Here is a 19144-nt window from a genome sequence, read left to right on the forward strand (position 1 = left end):
GCTGATACTGATTCTTTACCCAATGAGCAGATGCCTCTGCTGAAAGGGCTTTTTCTGTCTGCTGTCAGGGAAGAGGTATTAAATACAAATCATTGGGTTTTTTTTTCGTTTGCTGGTTTACTAAGAATGCTCCCTTGCAGCGAGAGTGATGCTGCCAGAATGAGGAATTAGCCTTAAAAAATCAAACCCAGCAGTGAGAATGCTGGTGAGGAGAACTAGGGCCTAACCGATGTGAGCACTTTGTCAACGGTACCAATATAGATTTTATGGAGCTAAAAATTCTGATAAACTATTATACTGGTTAATATAATTTTATTAAAATTATGATATGATTATCAGTTTGACACATTTCTTCAAATAAAAAAAGTTATAAAGTATATAGCATTATTACTGTAGAAGAGGGGGAGGAGCTTCTCAAAATCCTTAATAGTTTTCTTTTCTTGGTTTCTGGTAATTAGCTCTTATTTTGCTTTTCATATCAATTCCCTTAATATTTTTGCTGCTAAAATTTTATTCTTGGAACAGGCTTTATGAACTAGAACCCATTAATAACCCCACTAAATCCACATACTGCCAGAAAAAACACACTATGCAGGTACATTTTAGTTCATCTAAGTATAATGCAAATGGTACAGCAATGGTATAAATGTCCTACTATGTACCTTAAGTAAAGTTTTAAAACAGAAATATAAAATAAAATGCCTGCAGTTAAGACAGGGTGCATAAAATTAATGCAATTTAAAAATAGAACTGCCATAGAATATGGTTCAATTATGTTCCCTTACTAAAGGTACTAAAGACATATTCAAAGGCCCCACCCCAGTAATAAGAGAGGTACCACTCAAGTGACAGTTCAGTACCTTTTTTTGAGAGTGCAGAAAGAACTTTTTACATATAAGAGGTGCCTGTTTGTTACAATACAAAACAAGCCAACAATTATCTTTGCTTTACAGGTGTTGTTTTTTTGTCAGTTCTAATAAATCATTGGGACATCAATACTGGATATTATCAACCAACCAATATATCAGTCAGGCACTAGTGAGAACCCATGTGGAAAGCTCAGTTCTTTCTTGGCCTGTCGTAGTCTGGAATGGGCAGCTGCTGTGATGGCTGGCACTTTTAGATAGCAAACGTGTTGCTATGAAACACAGAGTATAGTGAGACAGGGTACATCCTGTGTGCATGGTTGGCCTATCAAATGTCACTAGGAGGATTTAATTTAGTTCAGCGAGGTTTAAAGCAGTCATAGTTTCAGATTCACCACATGACCCACATATGCACTGAAGACACCCCTCCCCCCCCCCCCCCCCCCCAAAAAAAAAAAAAAAAAAACCTGAATGGACTTCCCTTGCACTCTAGAACTTTTAGGTGTTTTGGGAGTTTCTATGCGTTCATGACCATAGATGTTCAGCCTATAAATATGTGAGCTTTAACAGCAGAACTGTTACTAAAGATTGGTAACAAAATAAGTAGCAAATAGAAGGAAGCATTGTGTAATACCTGGGTTGTGAGAGCAGGGCTGATATTAGTGTAAGTTGCATGCTATCTGAGCGCTATGCTTTCAAAATGCTAATTATGTTATATAAAGGCGGAACAGCACATTAGACACATTCAAAGGTTTCTTTCTCAGAGCGCACACATGTGACTCCCATGGAGCTATACAGAGTTATATTGCCCACCGAAAGTTTGGGTACACATGGCTGTTCAAAAAGCTTTTAACTTGACCTAACCTAACCTTTTTTCCTTAAAATTTAACCTGGAATTGACCTCTTTTACCTTGCTAGTTCACGTCCCTGGTCATATTAAGCACAACTGAATGGAAATAGTCTGTACAGTTCAGTGAATGAGTATTCCTTTAGTAACTCTTTAAAAATCAACAACAGTTGAAATACACATTAATTATCACCAGCTCTGCTTCTGTTCCCTGTTCAACGTAAACATGTTGTCTTGGCATGTACGTGTTTGTGGGGAAAATTGCAGCAGTAAGCTATTTCCTTCCTGTCAGTTTCCCTGTGCTGGGTCTCTCTAGTCATTAGTGTTCCTCGGCCATGTCTAGTAAGGCTGTGTATTTAAGTAACCCTACTGTTTCAGCACTCTTTTATCTGGCTTTGTGCTAGTTCTGTCTTTCTCATGCTGTGGTTGTATCCTTTTGGTTCCTGTTTTCCTCAATAGTTTTGGTTTTGGCTTGTGTTTTAATGAATCTGATGCACACGCATACATCCTGCATCAGTGCTGCTGCATATACTGCTGTATATCATCAGATCTGGCCCATCCCTGGAGTTAAGAGCTGAACTGGAACTCACTCATTAATAATATCTGCTGTAAAGTCTGCTTGGATATGATGCCCAAATCTGGCATCCGAACAAACTTTTGTCTTCAGTTTTTTACTGGAGATTAATGGTCAGTATAAAAGCAGTAATGGCCCTAAATCATGTTAGATGTCCCTGGACAATAAAGACTCTTAGACCTATATGCTGCCTTGTGCCCCTTATGACATTACAAGCTTGATACACATAGCTGTGAGCCAGTTTCTTCTTAAATAGACAGAAAAACTGGTCTTGAGGATTTATGGAACTATTAGCTCTAACACCTTACGCAAGCAAGGTGGGCAGTATCAGACTGACTCCAGGCTGGGTAAAAACAAGGACAATAAGATCAATAAGAAAAAATTATTACAGACACCAATTTTGCCACTAATTTTAAGGAGCCAAACATCTGATAGCCGATGATATCTTAGGAATATAAATAATAAAAGCTACATACAAAGAACCTTAACACAGGTGAATACCAAACTCACATGTTGAACTTTCAAAGGCACATTTAAAGTACATTGTCTGTTTTACTACAGAAGCGCTTTAATGAAATGAATGTTCAGACATAATTTTCTTTCTGCCTCAGAGTTTTAATGGGGCATTCTAACCCAAAACTAGCAACCCTTTAAAAATCCAGGCTTATTACATATGAAGGCTTATTATTCCATAATTATGTAGACTACAATTCAAACTGGCTGAGCTATTCTTATGTTACAGATGTGTGTACTAAAAGTTTGGGTCTGCTGATGGGTCCCGGGCCTTTTAAGAGGGTTTTGTCATGTTATGTACTATTCTGTAGTGCAGCACTGTATCCCTCAGCTTCATTGGTTTGACAAAATTCACAATTTTGTGTCCTTTTGGTGTCCATTCATTAATGTCATTTCACTACAATATGCCCTATGCATTTCACACAACCTGAGTGTCCTGTTGGGAACCCCACCCCAACAACAGTAAAGAATTCCGGACTGCCACCATAGCCACCGATGTAGGTAATTAATACAGATGTGATATTCAAATTCCTATCAGTAATGTCAGCTAGCTAGCTTCCTTCTGTGTTGGCCAGCTTGTGGAAACAACACCAAAAACAAATCAAACAACCCACTCTGAAGTATCCACCTCTAAAGCACTTGTAGTTTCTAAAAAGTTCTTCACACCTTCAAGATACATCATCAGAAGTGGATGATCTAGCCTAAACTAAATAGCTTAAACTGGAAAATCTCACACCAGAGATTACAACTAGCAGTGTGAGAATGTTCTCGTGTGTCAGACTGCTGTGGTAACCTGATCCTGACAACACGCCCACAGCAGGCATTTCAGAGAGAGGCCAGGAGAAGTGACCTCATCAAAACGAGATGGGGTCTAAGCTCTAGTTCAACGGCTGCAATATCTCTTAAGCTTGGGGTCAGAGAGGGTCAGAAGAAAAGACAACTCTCCACGGTGCCTTGCCAGAGCACATAGTTTGAGATCGCCACCCTTTTAATAGGAGAAGGTTAGAGGGCGTTAAAAAAAAGGGGGCATTTTTCTGAGCACTGGCCATCTTGGCCTGGTTCTCCCTCGTGGTCGGTGCCCCACATTTCCAAGCAGGATCATTTGATTTATAATATGGCTGGGGGGCATGCTATCCTCAAGAAACTAATGAGAAATAAGAAAAAAGAATGCTTTTTCTTAGAGGGGGTACTGTGAAGGGAGGACCACACCTCCTGCTTCTCTTCGCTTCCTGGAAGTGCACAAACCACAGCACAACAGGGGTAGTGGAACTTTCACTGGAGCCAGTTCTTGTAGCCCTGGCTGACACACAGCAAATGAAAAAGACCAATATATCATAGAAGAGCCCTGACCTCGGCAGCAGTGCAATAGAATTAAATAGATAAGACCTGTCATATATATTGGGGGGATGAACTATTTCAGACTGATTTGTCACGCTTATATGAGCTTCAGGTATTGATTACCACCAAAAACCACTTTCATTATGTTGCCATGGCGAGAGCAGACTGTGAGGATTGTCATGGTCAATGAAGCTCTGAAATGAAGAAAGGCCTTCCATTCTTTTGCTGAACCCGAGGTTCCTCCAGTACAAATCGTGCTGGAGCTATTGAGTGAGAGGAAAAGCAGTGACGGGGGAGAAGTCAGCATGACTAATTGTCCCCAATTCAGGCAATCAAGAAAGACCCCCTTTCACGCATTGAGAAAACAATATCACATTCTGATGGAGATTCTCTTTTTGGTTAGGAGAATTAAATGCATGCAGCATCCGATGTGTAGGTCACTGCCTCTCCGCCAAGCTGAGCTTTAACCTCCTGCTGCCTCTTTCCAGGGAAACATAAATCAATTATGGCGGGAAGGTAAACACTTCCCCTTTTTCGCAGCTTCTCTCCCGTCTCATCTCTGTTGTCAGGTAATTTCTCCGAGGGTCATTGGTACGTGCTGATGGAGACGAGATGAAATTAGCCGAGTCCTTGCAATTAATTCTGCTGCTGCTACTGCTCTGCTGGCCTGCGAGTCAATTGAGGTGGTGCTTGCACATGTTTGAGCATCAGACTTAAAGGACAGCATGAGAGCAATGATGCTGGAACTAATGCTCGAATTTATTAGGGTACGATAAAGCGAATCTTTGATCAATCATGTGACTGCAGTGCATTCAGGAACGGACCAAAGGGCATACTTCTTGAGAAAGGAGTCTTTTTAAGGAGTTTCAGTAGTGCTTCTGAAACTCTTTTACCTCTTAGGCATATTAAAAGAATAAAGCTAATTATTGCTGGAATTTAAAGCACTACTGAGCATCCTGTGAGGAATGGAAATTAATATTTTACTCTTGATTGATTTAACTATGCCCTAAAGTGAAAGTACCCTTGGACACAATACAAAATGATTAACTTTTGCTTTCACTGATTCACAGATTGAAAAGAGGCTTAAATCATTAACAGTCTCAAAACAAATTTGCATGGTATGTTTATGGAATCCATTAAATATTGACTGGGCTATCTTTGCTGGCTATCTATGCCAAGGAGCAAGAGCAGACTGTTAGGAAGGGTCAGGACAGTCACAATCACAACAACATTTATCATGACTGCCACAACAACCGAGACTCCATTCACCCACAGAGCTAATGAATTACACACTTAACAAACCAGAAGTAATGATGGGGATGCACTGGGCTGAGCACGCATGCTAGTTAGGAAACAAAGCATCAGTCAAACAGACCCTTCCATCCCTCCCCCATCATGAAATCTCAGGCATGTATTGAGAGGATACACCAAACAAGAAATTTAATATCTGCAGTTAGCAGTCATACGTACTGAACTTTTTAGCATGACGGCTTTGTCATTTAAAGGTTGATTTCCTACATTTTTCTTATATTTTCCCCAAGCTTCACCTATAATGTTGGTGTAGTTTTCCCTTAGAATTAAACAGGCGTTTTTTTGTTACTGTGCCCATAAGACTGCTATACAGCTGTATGCAATAGTCTGCATGTTTTGTTTAGTTTATTTGCTGAATTTAACATATCATATAAAATGTAGCCTCTGCAAATGTTACAGAACATCTTATATTTAGTTTTCTCCCCAGTATGCGAAACTCAAATAAACGAAGAAATTATGCACTAAAATTTGCAGAAAAATGCCATATTTAGGTTTGTTCCCTGTGGAGGATGCATTAACTTATTTTCACTTAGAAAATCAACAAAGCATGTAATTGGACCACAGGTATTCAAGCTTTTGCATATGACTATGTAAATGATGTCTGTTCTGATTGGCTGTCCTGTACTTATTCAAAAATTAGACAAACACGCCAGAAAACTTCAACTAATAATGTGATATGTGACTGTAATACCACTAAAGATAAAATTATTTTGACCAAAATAATCTACTTTTAGGTTACAGGAATACCTCAATTTATCAAAACACCTTCATCTGAAACTGTGATTAATCATTCTGATTGGTTAGTGGGCCCATCTGAATAATGCAGCCGTCTACAATATGGGTATTTCAACAACCTAAATTACAATAACAATTACCATATGATAAATATCACACAACCTTGCCAGAAGCTTAAATTAGTGTCTAAAAGAACTCTGCTATTTGCTGTTGTGTTAACTGCTGTGGTAACAGTTGACAGACCTGCAGGTATCCAGGGGTCTGTGGATGGCCTCTGCTTGGTGTTGACCTGTTCCCAATCAAAGTCATCATCTTTGCCCTGGCTGTAGCCACACTCTGTGTAGGGCCGCTCGAAGTTACAGTCACCTGTGGAAAAAAGAGATGAAGACAAAGTGTTGATGGGCTGAAAGCAACACTGCATAGAATGAGTGCACACAGTTCTAACAGGAGAGTCATCATCAATCTCTGTCAACAGAAAGTGGTCCACTAGCGCTCAAACACAGGGGCCCTGTCACTGTGGAGTATTAATGCTGCATAAGCAGCAATTAATCTAATTCCCTCTCTGCAGGTTCCCATGGTGGAGTATAATCACTGCTTACTGCCCTAACTTCATCTCGCCGTCAGTCACCATGATGTTGCACACAGAAAATGAGCTACACTGACACTTCTACCTGCTTTAAAGCAACAGCTCCACAAAATTGACACAATTTCCCTTTTATTTGGTCAGTCAAGACACATGTGGTGTCCAAAGATTGCATCTTTAATTTTGCACCAGAGCTAAGAGGCTGATCATGTGAAGTCAAAGTTTACTTATATACACTGCTGAAAAAAATAAAGGGAAGACTTAAACAACACAATATGACTCCAAGTAAATCAAACTTCTGTGAAATCAAACTGTCCACTTAGGAAGCAACACTGACAATCAATTTCACAGCTGTTGTGCAGATGGAATAGACAACAGGTGGAAATTATTGGCAATTAGCAAGACACCCTCAATAAAGGAGTGGTTCTGCAGGTGGGGACCACAGACCACTTCTCAGTACCTTTCTGCTTTCTGGCTGATGTTTTGGTCACTTTTGAATGTTGGTGGTGCTTTCACACTCGTGGTAGCATGAGACGGACTCTACAACCCACACAAGTGGCTCAGATAGTGCAGCTCATCCAGGATGGCACATCAATGCGAGCTGTGGCAAGAAGGTTTGCTGCGTCTGTCAGCGTAGTGTCCAGAGGCTGGAGGTGCTACCAGGAGACAGGCCAGTACACCAGGAGACGTGGAGGAGGCCATAGGAGGGCAACAACCCAGCAGCAGGACCGCTACTTCCGCCTTTGTGCAAGGAGGAACAGGAGGAGCACTGCCAGAGCCCTGCAAAATGACCTCCAGCAGGCCACAAATGTGCATGTGTCTGCACAAACGGTCAGAAACCGACTCCATGAGGATGGTATGAGGGCCCGACGGCCACAGATGGGGGTTGTGCTCACAGCCCAACACCGTCCAGGACGCTTGGCATTTGCCAGAGAACACTAGGATTGGCAAATTTGCCACTGGCGCCCTGTGCTCTTCACAGATGAAAGCAGGTTCACACTGAGCACATTTGACAGACGTGACAGAGTCTGGAGACGCCGTGGAGAGCGATCTGCTGCCTGCAACATCCTTCAGCATGACCGGTTTGGCAGTGGGTCAGTAATGGTGTGGGGTGGCATTTCTTTGGAGGGCCGCACAGCCCTCCATGTGCTCGCCAGATGTAGCCTGACTGCCATTAGGTCCTGAGATGAGATCCTCAGACCCCTTGTGAGACCACATGCTGGTGCGGTTGGCCCTGGGTTCCTCCTAATGCAGGACAATGCTAGACCTCATGTGGCTGGAGTGTGTCAGCAGTTCCTGCAAGATGAAGGCACTGAAGCTATGGACTGGCCCGCCCGTTCCCCAGACCTGAATCCGATTGAGCACATCTGGGACATCATGTCTCGCTCCATCCACCAAGGCCACGTTGCACCACAGACTGTCCAGGATTTGGCAGATGCTTTAGTCCAGGTCTGGGAGGAGATCCCTCAGGAGACCATCCGCCACCTCATCAGGAGCATGCCCAGGCATTGTAGGGAGGTCATACAGGCACGTGGAGGCCACACACAATACTGAGCCTCATTTTGACTTGTTTTAAGGACATTACATCAAAGTTGGATCAGCCTGTAGTGAGTTTTACCACTTTAATTTTGTGTGTGACTCCAAATCCAGGCCTCCATTGGTTAATAAATTTGATTTCCATTGATGATTTTTGTGTAATTTTGTTGTCAGCACATTCAACTTTGTACAGAACAAAGTATTCAATGAGAATATTTCATTCATTCAGATCTAGGATGTGTTATTTGAGTGTTCCCTTTATTTTTTTGAGCAGTGAAGTAGTTTTATCAACAGGATTTGTCACAAAGCAGCTTTACAGAAAAATTACTAATATATATATTAGCTATATTTTGACATCAAACATGTCTTGGCTGCTCGACTGCATTTGTTTTAGGGGCTAAATTGTGCAAACTTTATTTTTCTCTGAATTACTGTTTTAAGAAAAGCTTCTAGGTGTGTATAAAAGCCAATATGCTGGTTTTACACAGACTCTCTTACTCATAAATGAACAGAAAAATACAAGCAGGAACCGTTCAGTCCTCTCAAGCTCGTCTTTGATGCTTAATAATAGCCCGATTTACTATAATGGCTTTTGAGTTCTATCAGGGCAGTATGAATATAATTGCTCTCTTTGGTATGTGATTTGGTCTGAATGTATGCTTTACACGGCTGTTTTATATTAAAAATTGAAGAAGAATTCAAACCAGTTACACTCTGCTTTCGCTTCAATTGCATTTTCATCTCATAAACATGTTGTGAGGGGCACAACAGCGAGCTGTAATAAGACACAGCTTACTTTGACGCCTGAGAGAACTGCTCAAATATTGTTTCAAACTCAGCGTGACATTCTGCGAATTGGACAGTGGATCTCAAGCAGCACCATCAACGTTGTTCCCTGGAAGGCACAGATATCTTCTATATATTCATATCTTCATGAAATGCAAAAATAAATCCTTTTTCCAGCTTCGCTATGAACATACCCAGGAGCGGCTTGTATACAGTGTTTTGTTTACCATCTTTCCTCAGCGTAATGTAATGATTCCTTGAAAACGATACAGATAAATATATTTCGAGGTCCCACAGGCTTTGACACCTTGTCAAAGTTTGAATGTAATCACCGCAAGATACATGTAATTCAAGCACTTGTTTGGGGAGGGAGCTGTCATCACCTACAAGTCTGCCACAACAGAGGCACAGCAAGTCTCTGATATCTATTTTTTTTTATGTTGACAGCATCGAGTGCTTTTTCCCCCAATGTAAAAGAGAGACTGAACCTTTTACAAAATCAACTACTTTCTTCAACAAATATCACTTCCCATCTTTGGTAGCTCATATTTGGTTGTGGGATTAACCTTGATCTTAAAAGGCTTCTCCTAAGGTTCTCTATAAAGGTGTTTTGGATCCTGGCCGCCAGTCAAACATAAAAAGTGTTTTTGTTTCCTGAGCATGTCCTTAGGGTTCCCTCCATTCTTTGGGATTCACAACAACACGGTTTCTGGTTCCAATCCCTTTTTTGGGACTTCTTAGTGGGTCAAATCCCTTTAAGAAGTCTTCTACAGCAGTAGTTCTCCAAATTAAAGTCCTGGAGAACTGCGGGTGGGATGAAATCTTGTGGGAGAGTGCGGGAGTGGGATTGAAAAACCAGACCCCCAGAGCAGACCTCTGTTGGTGATGCAAATGAGCAAGACAAAGGGCACTTCAGCTTTTTGCAAACATAAGTATTCAAAGTTGCACTGCAAGCACATTCTGGTTATTTATGTTATTTAATAGGCAAAGAAAGTTTATTTTGATTTCTTTTGAAAACAAAAACAAAAGATTTAGATTGACCATAAGTTACATTTGTTAACAAAACAGCTTAAATAAAAAAATTACTGTGCCATGTTTTCATGCCACTAGCAAAACCCAAAGAGTTTTAGTCACTAGGTGGAGCCTACCCTGCATTTTAGAGCAGAAAATGAGACTGCATCCTTGTCCCTCATGACCACATGGTGAGCAGGTAGGTAAATGTGTCTCAAAGTCTGATAATCAGAATGTTAATTAAGAATTGTCACTACTGAAACACATTTTGTGCATTCAAATAAAGTTGAGTTATTTTTATGTGTTTTAATGTGTTTTATTGATTTATATGACTTTATGTGTTTACAACCTGGTAGTCACGTACTGGCTGACAATTTTGAGTTCTGCGCAAAATAAGCTAAAATTATTACTACTGAAACAGTCACTACTGAACATTTTAATAATATAAACATAATTAAAGTGTAAGGCCAGTTAAAACTCTGAATGTATTTGAACTTTGAACCAATTTCGGAAAATGATCTGTATATGTCTGTATATATATATATATATATATATGTGTGTGTGTGTGTGTGTGTGTGTGTGTGTGCGTGTCCGTGTGTGTGTGTGTGTATGTGTTTTAATTCTGACTTTCATTTGTATCATAAAAAGTATCTCGTTCAGCCCTTTTTTGAAGTATGACATGAATTTCCATATCAGTAACTTGTTTAGCTTTGACCTTACCAGCCATCACAGCTTGGAAAGAGTATGATCATGTTAGAACATCCATAAATTGCCAAATAATGTTTCAGTTAGATATTTTTTGGAAAGTCAGTTAAGAATACCTATCTAGCCATCATAACCCATAAAGCAAGCCCAGAATACATACAGAACTCAGACACATGGCTCCTATCATACTGTGGGTGAAGTGAACTGCATATGTCACTCAGTTTAGTATAGAGATATAAAGCCTACATGGAGAACACTGAACTGAATGAACAAAGAAGAAAACTCTTTTTGAGCAACTCTGTATACATTCATGGTAATGAACTGACGGACCCGATGCCTGCCAGATGTTCTCATGCAAATGGCGTCATCCTTTATTTGTTTGTGAACTAGTTTCACAATGATAACCATAACTAGACATTATGAATGAATCTTGTTATATTTACTTCTATTGCAAGTAAAAAAGTGTTTCTCTTTCACTAAAGTTGCCATTTTGGAGATACAAGGTCAAGGACACTTTTCATAATAAGATAATCTTAAAACCAAAAATAAGTCATTATCTTGTCATAGCATTCTCTAAATGATCACTTCCCTCCCTTTAACTGCATTCCAGGTTATGTGATGTGTGTGTGTGTGTGTGTGTGTGTGTGGTGGGTAACATCTCTGAAATGAGCACGGCAGTAACAGCTTTTTTTCTTTATCTCCCTCAGCCTCCCAGCGCTGCCATGCCGCTCTGATCGAATCAATTTGCTGCGACCTGCATGATGCCATTAAATCCACTGAGTGAAAAAACAGTGTGTAGACACAGCGAGCTGACACAAAGGGATCATACACATATTCTCTCTCTCTCTCTCTCTCTCTCTCTCTCTCTCTCTCTCATGCACATGGTTTCTCACTTTCACTCCTTTGCTCTCACTTGGGTGGTATCAAATTCTTATAACCCACTATACTCTTCAGCTAACACCTCAATGTACTGTATAACAGTGGACAGAGCTTTAAGATGGACTGTATGATTCACCACGACTAAAACTATGAAGAACCTAGTGAAAGTGATAGATGTTAGCTTGGTGTGGGCAATGTGGCAAGAATATAACATCACTGTACCTCAAGATTTTGATGATACATGATATGCATCACAATGTTCTGTGTTGTTTTTTTTTTCTGAGTTTGGCAGACAAACTAACCAGCACCACCACATTAAAAATCATACTGCTAAAAACACTGAATACAGTAATTTAATTCAGAGTGTTAAATACAGAATTGTGCTAAATCCAATTAAGCAGGGCTAACTACTGCCTCTTTACAAAGAAACATGCAGGTGTTCAGTGCTTGGGACAATATCATGATAACGATACATATCGTCATATTGCCCACCTCTAATGTTGATGTTATTTTTATAGCTTTGTTTTCCAACACATGCAGTAGAAGATAAACTATACCAACACTTTAGATCATTCAGATGTGGTGGCATAGACAAATAATACCTGAGTGTTATACAAAGATTAGGGGTGTAAATGATCATCATCACTTTGGGTTTTGAACATCTTCAATAAGCATGCACAAGAGAAAGCTTGCTTTTGTTTTGTTGTCCATTTTCCAGTACTGTGTAAACACTTCCTCTAATCACATTTGCACAGTCTGTATATATTTTTTAAAGTTTATCAAATCAAATAATTAAATCATTTCCTCAAAGAACTGCAGTCATTTTCATGTCAGAGACGTAACTTAGTAACCTAGCACGATATTGCCAGTTTACCACCCAGACCTACTGTCAGGCCCAAGACGTATTTTATCCTGCACACACAAGATGAAGCCCCCCCTCCCAACAGTACAGCTTTGGTTGGTGTAATTTTAATAATCACCCAGGAGTGGGGCTCCACAGTGAAATCCCACATGGAGTTATCAGAGGACACAGACTAGAATTGGAGGTGGCCCACTGTGTTTGGGCTGAGATCATGCCGGCATCTCTCTCAGTTCCTGAGGTTAAGATAGCACCTCGCATGATTACATCTCCACGAGGGGCACGTAAACATGCCGGACCGCTCTATTCAGCCGTGTGGGCGGCTGAAGCCTCGCTGCTGTACAGGCAGACAGCGCACGGCTTGAAACTGAACAGAGCATCCGCCTAATATCAAATGGAAAGTCTCTCAGGGGAAAAAGAGATGAGGAAGAAGATGGAGATGAAAATTCTCTCAGGGCTTATTCTGTGCACTCATGAAAATGTTTACTGCTCTCCTTATTATGGTACAAAAAGGACTTAAACATTATTCGAGCCGGATTGGTTTTACCAGAGATTCTGTAAGTGATTCGTATGAGATAAATGCATCTATGCAGTTTCCACAAATTACCTGGACTCGAAGGTCATAGTTCGGATGTTCATGTGAGTATTACTCAATTACTCAATAACAATAACAACATGGAGCATGGTCAACTCTATTAGGAGGTTTTGTTATTACATGTGAGGTAAATTGGATGAGGAGGAGCATTGCTGAGGGAGCTCCCCAGGTAAAAGTAATTCAGCATTTGGATAAAATCTCATTAGCAGACCAATCTCTGTTTACTCTGAGAAAGAATAATCTACTTGCACAAAGGCCTAATCTCAGTGATTGTGTGTTTTGGACATGGCATTGTGCTATGCCAACTGTGTAGAGCTTTCTGTAGCATTTGTGTGATTTGCTTTGACACAGAAAAGCGTGGCTTTGGGGCCTGGTGGCACATCAATACATCCCCGCCTCTTGGCGGTGACACACAGTGTTCAGCTGCCAAAGTCAACACCAGTGGGACAATGTAAAAGTGACGGGCAGGCTCAGGCCGCCTTGTCACCTCAAACATGCTGTAATTGGACAGTTTAATTCAATTGGCCCTAAATTTAGCTGAAGTGGTCATCCAGGCAGTAGATGAAAGCGCAGAAACAGCCTCGTCTTATCTGCCCCACAGAAAGACACAAGCATACATACACACACGCATATGCACATACACATACTCACATCAGAGGCCTCTGCTGTATTGGTTTCTAAGAGCCTGTGTCTTGGCAAGCACTAAATCTAAACACTATGGACAGCTGCTTTAAGTGATGTCTGAGAGAGAGACGGAGCTGCGCTCTCTGAGACATTTGGGGTTTCACATGAAAGGGTCTATGAAAGTCTCTCTGGGACTTCCTCCCTTCACCATCTCACCAATCAATACTCGCTGCCCTGTCATCTGTATTCTCTCTCAAGAAAAAAGAAAAAACAGCCTTACCAAACAAAGGCAACACGAAAGCTTGTACAAAATGCAAGCTGTAAATATTTCAGATGATTCCAATGTGAAAAAAATAAATAGAGCAGACTTGTCTTCAGCCTTGACACGCTGTGCATTTTTAAAAATCCATCCTTTTCACAGCAACGAGCCGGTGGCCACAATCAATATTTCTCCTTCTCACCTAGGAGTCTATTTCTTCCAAACATTTTCGAGAACCAACTTAAAAAGGCCTTTATTGTTGCACCTGCCACTAGAGTGCATGCGTGTTCCATTGGGGCAAAGCACTTTCAGGTTTGTATGTAAGTTTGATTTAAAACAGCTTGTTTGTGTACCTGTTCCTATACTCTTCTAAAGTCCCACTGCAACTTTTCACTCCCTGGTTAGAGCTCTTTGCAAGACTTCTAGCTAAACTACAAACAACAGAGGCAACAGTATGAGTTTAAAACCAGCTTGAGGAGAAGTGTGTCAGCGTTTTAAACATTACGGTGGCCAAACTGCATTTGCAGTGGTTTCTGTCCCAAAGCAGTATTCCTAAATTGGTCTGAGGTAGAGAGCTGAAGCCAATACATTCAAGGCCGGCTGTGCCTTTGGATAATGTAGTCTATTTACTTTGTTTCCCAGCTTGCTAGTATTGCTCTCCTGTTGCACTGACACCACAGACAGGCCCTGCTGTAATAGGTAATGCAATAGAGATGGCTGATAACCTTCCCCTCCACCAACTCAGCAATTACATGCCCTCCAGAACCCTTCCTGCACAATGAGGAAACTCCTCTTGTGCATTTTCATTACAGGGCCTGTTGGCCAGGCCACTCTTTTATGAGTGTCTTGTCTTCTGCAGAGACTGAAACCACAAAAGCAATCTTAGGTAATTTGACCCAGTGCCTGCGATCCTTTCCTCTAAATCTGAGCACTTGTGGGGATGCAGGTAAGACTGTGTGAGAGTGACAGGCCTATTCCCTGCTTCAGACTCATTCAGCCTTTTTTATCAACACCCAAATACACAGGTTTCCTTACAAGCTTTGGAAACATGCTTTCCTCCAAACGCTGGTATTGGGAAAGCTCTGTGTCAGTCATTATTTTCAAGGATTGTACTCGACATATACCCTCAACCAATTCCGCTTTGGAGGGGAAAACAAATCACATGACTAGGAGAACACTGCCATGGCTAATCTGTATCAGTGAAATGAAATGCTAGCCAGCCCTGAGCCAGCACATACACAACAGATAACAGTCCAAGTCAGGAAATGAGAAAACACACAAACGCCCAGGAGGGAATTAGATCTCTCAATCTTGGTATTGATGTATTTATGACTCCTGAGTCCCAGCGATAAACTGCCACACACTCCCCCACTTCTACTCACTAAATAAAGTTATAACTCTCCCAGAGACAAACAACAAACAAGCTCTTGCTGGCACACTGCTTCACATTAACACCTCACAATTATACGCTCTGCCATCAGAACGAGGCATAAGGGGAAAACCAGGGGCCTCTAAATTGCCCAACTGGGTATGCAGTACATGTTTTAAGGCAAATCACCCAATATGTGTTTTAGCAGTGAACTGGGAGAGAGTATCAAGCCTACAAAAAAGGAAAAAATGTGTTCTCAACTCCAGCCGTGTACAGTTTGCAGTCACAAATGCAACACATTTGATAAAACCTGAACTGATGGCAAAATGAAATGAGGCATTCCCTGAAATCTAAGAAGAATAAAAAAACCTCACCTTGAAAAATCATCAAAAATGCACTTTTGCTTTTAGTTAAAAGAGGAAAAAAAACTGTACATTTTGATTAAAAAATAATAATAAGCTAACTATAAGACGTCACAAATCATTTTAATGGTGCTGATAAGGGTTTAAAATGACATCACCATCTATTTGACTGGAAAGAAGACACAGCCTCCCACATTCTGAATGTAGCTTATGAAATATGAAATCTGAATATGAATTATGAACAATATGACAAAGTGCGTTTTGGAACCACTAGTGGTCCCAAGGAGCTGAAAAGGTTAATACCTCTTGAAAACACAACATCCCACTTGACACACAGAATACAACAGATTAGGGCTAAAACGATTATTCAAGTAACTCGAATAATTCGATTATGAAAAATGTTCAAAATTCTTTGCCTCAATGCTTCGTTTAATTCATGTCACCAAATTCCATCTATTTTAAATGTCTCTGCTATCGTATCACTCCTGCTTTGTAGAATACTGCGCAGCTGCCGTATCATTGTTTTACATGGACTCTTTTCAAAGATTTATAAGGCGACACAATTTATTTTGCTCTGTGTGGCAATGGCAGAAAATAAAGATACCTTTGTGCGTAAAAGGCCGAAAATGTCTAAAGTGTGGGACCATTTTATGCTGCGCAAGGCGGACAATGTAGTGCAGTGTATACACTGTAAAACAGACCTGGCCTACCAGAATAGTACTTCGTCAATGCTGCAGCACCTGAACCAAAAGCATCCTCATGGAAACTGCACTTCTCTACAGCGTATGTTTACGATTGCTAACTGATATGAACCCCAGCGCTTGTTAGAACATAACTTGTTAGAACACACACACACACACACACACATTTCACACTGCCGCTTCTCCCTCAGGGGGGGTCCTGGAGCCTATAACGTAACTTACAGTATTTGTAATTATTTGTAGCCCGTGTTATGAGTCGATAGTTACTAGGCATAATAAGTAGAAAGACAGTAAAGCACCAAGATCTCACTCATTTTAATTTATCTTTCCTCATCCCTCCCTCCCTCCCGCGCACGCACGCGCACACACACACACACACACACACACACACACACACACACACACACACATACACTCTCTCTCTCTCTCTCTCACTCTACATCTCATCTCTTTACATCTCAAAACACGACTTCCCCATACATAAGGTAGCAATAATAAATGCATTTATTATTTATACATTCACTACACCCTTTTTCCTTTTTTTATTCAGATAAAACTAAGGACAAATAGGCTAAGCTAGGTTTGTCAAGTTGTATTCATAGTTTTTTTCATGTACATCATAAAAGTTTCACAGAAAGGTTGAATAAATGGGCTTAGTTCTGGAGCCAATAAGCCAAAGGTTTTAAGCTTTGACCTAGTAAAAGTGTTGAGTTTGAATAAAAACCTTTAAATAATAACAGCCAATTACTTGCTCATTATAAGAGGCCTTTCATATTGCATAACACACAATCGATATAGTTGTTTAAAAACACAAAAGTGTGATTTATCCCATCACTTGATTAATCGATGAAAAAATAGACAGAATACTCGATTCCAAAAATATTCGATAGTTGCAGCCCTACAACAGATGCAGACAAAACAACAGAAGCAGAAAAGATGTGAGGATACAGATGACATCTGTAGCTTTGGTTTCTGAAAATTCACACATGACAATGCCAAAAGCAAAGTATAATTATAAAATATTTTAAATTTATTTTTATTTTATTGGATAACCAACCATTTCCTGTTGTCAAGGACAACGAATTCCGTGGCACATACTTGAGTGTAAACCTTGAGTGTTTATTTAATGTAAATTGTTTTGAATTTCAGTTTCAGAGTTTCATTTCGATGAATCACTAGTTAAAGCAGGGAGAACTGCAACCTGTACATAGCAATGGATCCCCAGATTATGAATTGAGCTGAGCTAACAGCAAGACCCCTTTGGCCTTCCTACTCGTAGGCTGTAAGCTAAATAGCACCTAATTAACAGAAAAGAAGGATCTAGACCATACAAGCAAACAGCCTTCAGGTCAACGCTTATTATCTTCTTCTTCTTCTTCTTCTTCTTTCGGCTGCTCCCTTTAGGGGTCGCCACAGCGGATCATCTGCCTCCATCTTGCCCTATCAACTGCCTACTCTACTTTCACACCAACCATCTCCATGTCCACCTTCACTACATCCATAAACCTTCTCTGAGGTCTACCTCTTCTCCTTCTGCCCGGCATGGCCAACGCTTATTATAATCCTAAACTAAGGTGAATGAGAAGAATTGCAGTTTTTGAGCATTAATCCACTTGTAGTCAATCAAGATTTGTTTGCTGTCTAAAGTTTGTTTTTAGTTTTTGCCCTGGAACTATGACACATGCAATCTGCATGATGCTAATTAGTTAGGTATACGTTTATATTATTGATACCCAAGCAATTACCATCATGCAAATTGCATGCCTAAATAATTACACATTTCTCTCAAACCACCTCAAGTTTTTAAGTGATGTAACTCTCATATGACAAAAATTTGCTAATTTTTACAGACACCAAAATGGCTGCTACTACTATTTATACCCATGTGATGTACTTGTGTTCTTTTTTTAAGGTCACTGTATGTCTTACAATGTCAGGAAAGTGTGGTGTTCAGCACTAAAACTGATGTAGTATTAAGCCAACGTGCCTCTGTATTACTGTTAATGTTAAAAAAGTGAAAGCATACTTACAAGTGTTTTTGTTGGCTGAGGTATAAAATAGAATGGGGTGTTTGAACTTGATTACTCAATTCACTCAATGTTGTTGTGGCTTTACTTTAAACTGGATGTTACTTAATACAGTTCACTAGCTTCAAGAGTGTACTCAACCACCCAAGCCTAAAGGAACAGCAATATAAAATCGATACAGTCCATGCACAGAATCCATCAAACTCACACCTAAAAGCCCCCTCAACCCACCACTGCCAATGGCTGCTCGCCATCTGCAGACTACCCGTGGGAAAAGGTAATCGCTGGGCCATCGACAAGAGAACATGAGCTATTCATGAGTCAATTATTAATCTATCAATAAGGGTAAAAATCTACAGCACATTAGTCAGAGTTGTGATCCAGCATATATTTAGGCCTGCTGACCCTTGAAGAATGCTTAATTAATCATATTAAACTCAAATCGAGCCACTTGCCGCTCCATGCCAAGAAGTGTTCAACTTATGAAACCTTATGAAGGCCAAGCATTTGACTGCACTTTCCTGGGTCGTTTGTGTTTAGAGTTTGTGCCTGGCTCAGATTCTTCCACAAGGCCCAAGTGCAGAGTATGGAGCCTGTATGAGTGGTTCTATATATTTATAAAAGTTTGATATACTTCAAATATTTTGATACATCTTGTCTGCCT

General features: G+C 40.4%; 1 protein-coding gene across 15 annotated transcripts in view; it reads right to left on the bottom strand.

Annotated features, from left to right (window-relative positions):
- The window catches only part of ptprma (protein tyrosine phosphatase receptor type Ma), a 267072-nt gene that overhangs the window by 203219 nt on the left and 44709 nt on the right, over positions 1-19144 (bottom strand). For all 15 annotated transcript variants that reach the window (XM_037537053.1, XM_037537051.1, XM_037537052.1 and 12 more), the window contains exon 2: positions 6428-6550. In XM_037537053.1, coding sequence (XP_037392950.1) covers positions 6428-6550 — 123 coding nt within the window. The remainder of the gene's footprint in view (positions 1-6427; positions 6551-19144) is intronic.

The sequence above is a fragment of the Pygocentrus nattereri genome, chromosome 3, assembly GCF_015220715.1.
Source record: "Pygocentrus nattereri isolate fPygNat1 chromosome 3, fPygNat1.pri, whole genome shotgun sequence".
NCBI lineage: Eukaryota > Metazoa > Chordata > Actinopteri > Characiformes > Serrasalmidae > Pygocentrus > Pygocentrus nattereri.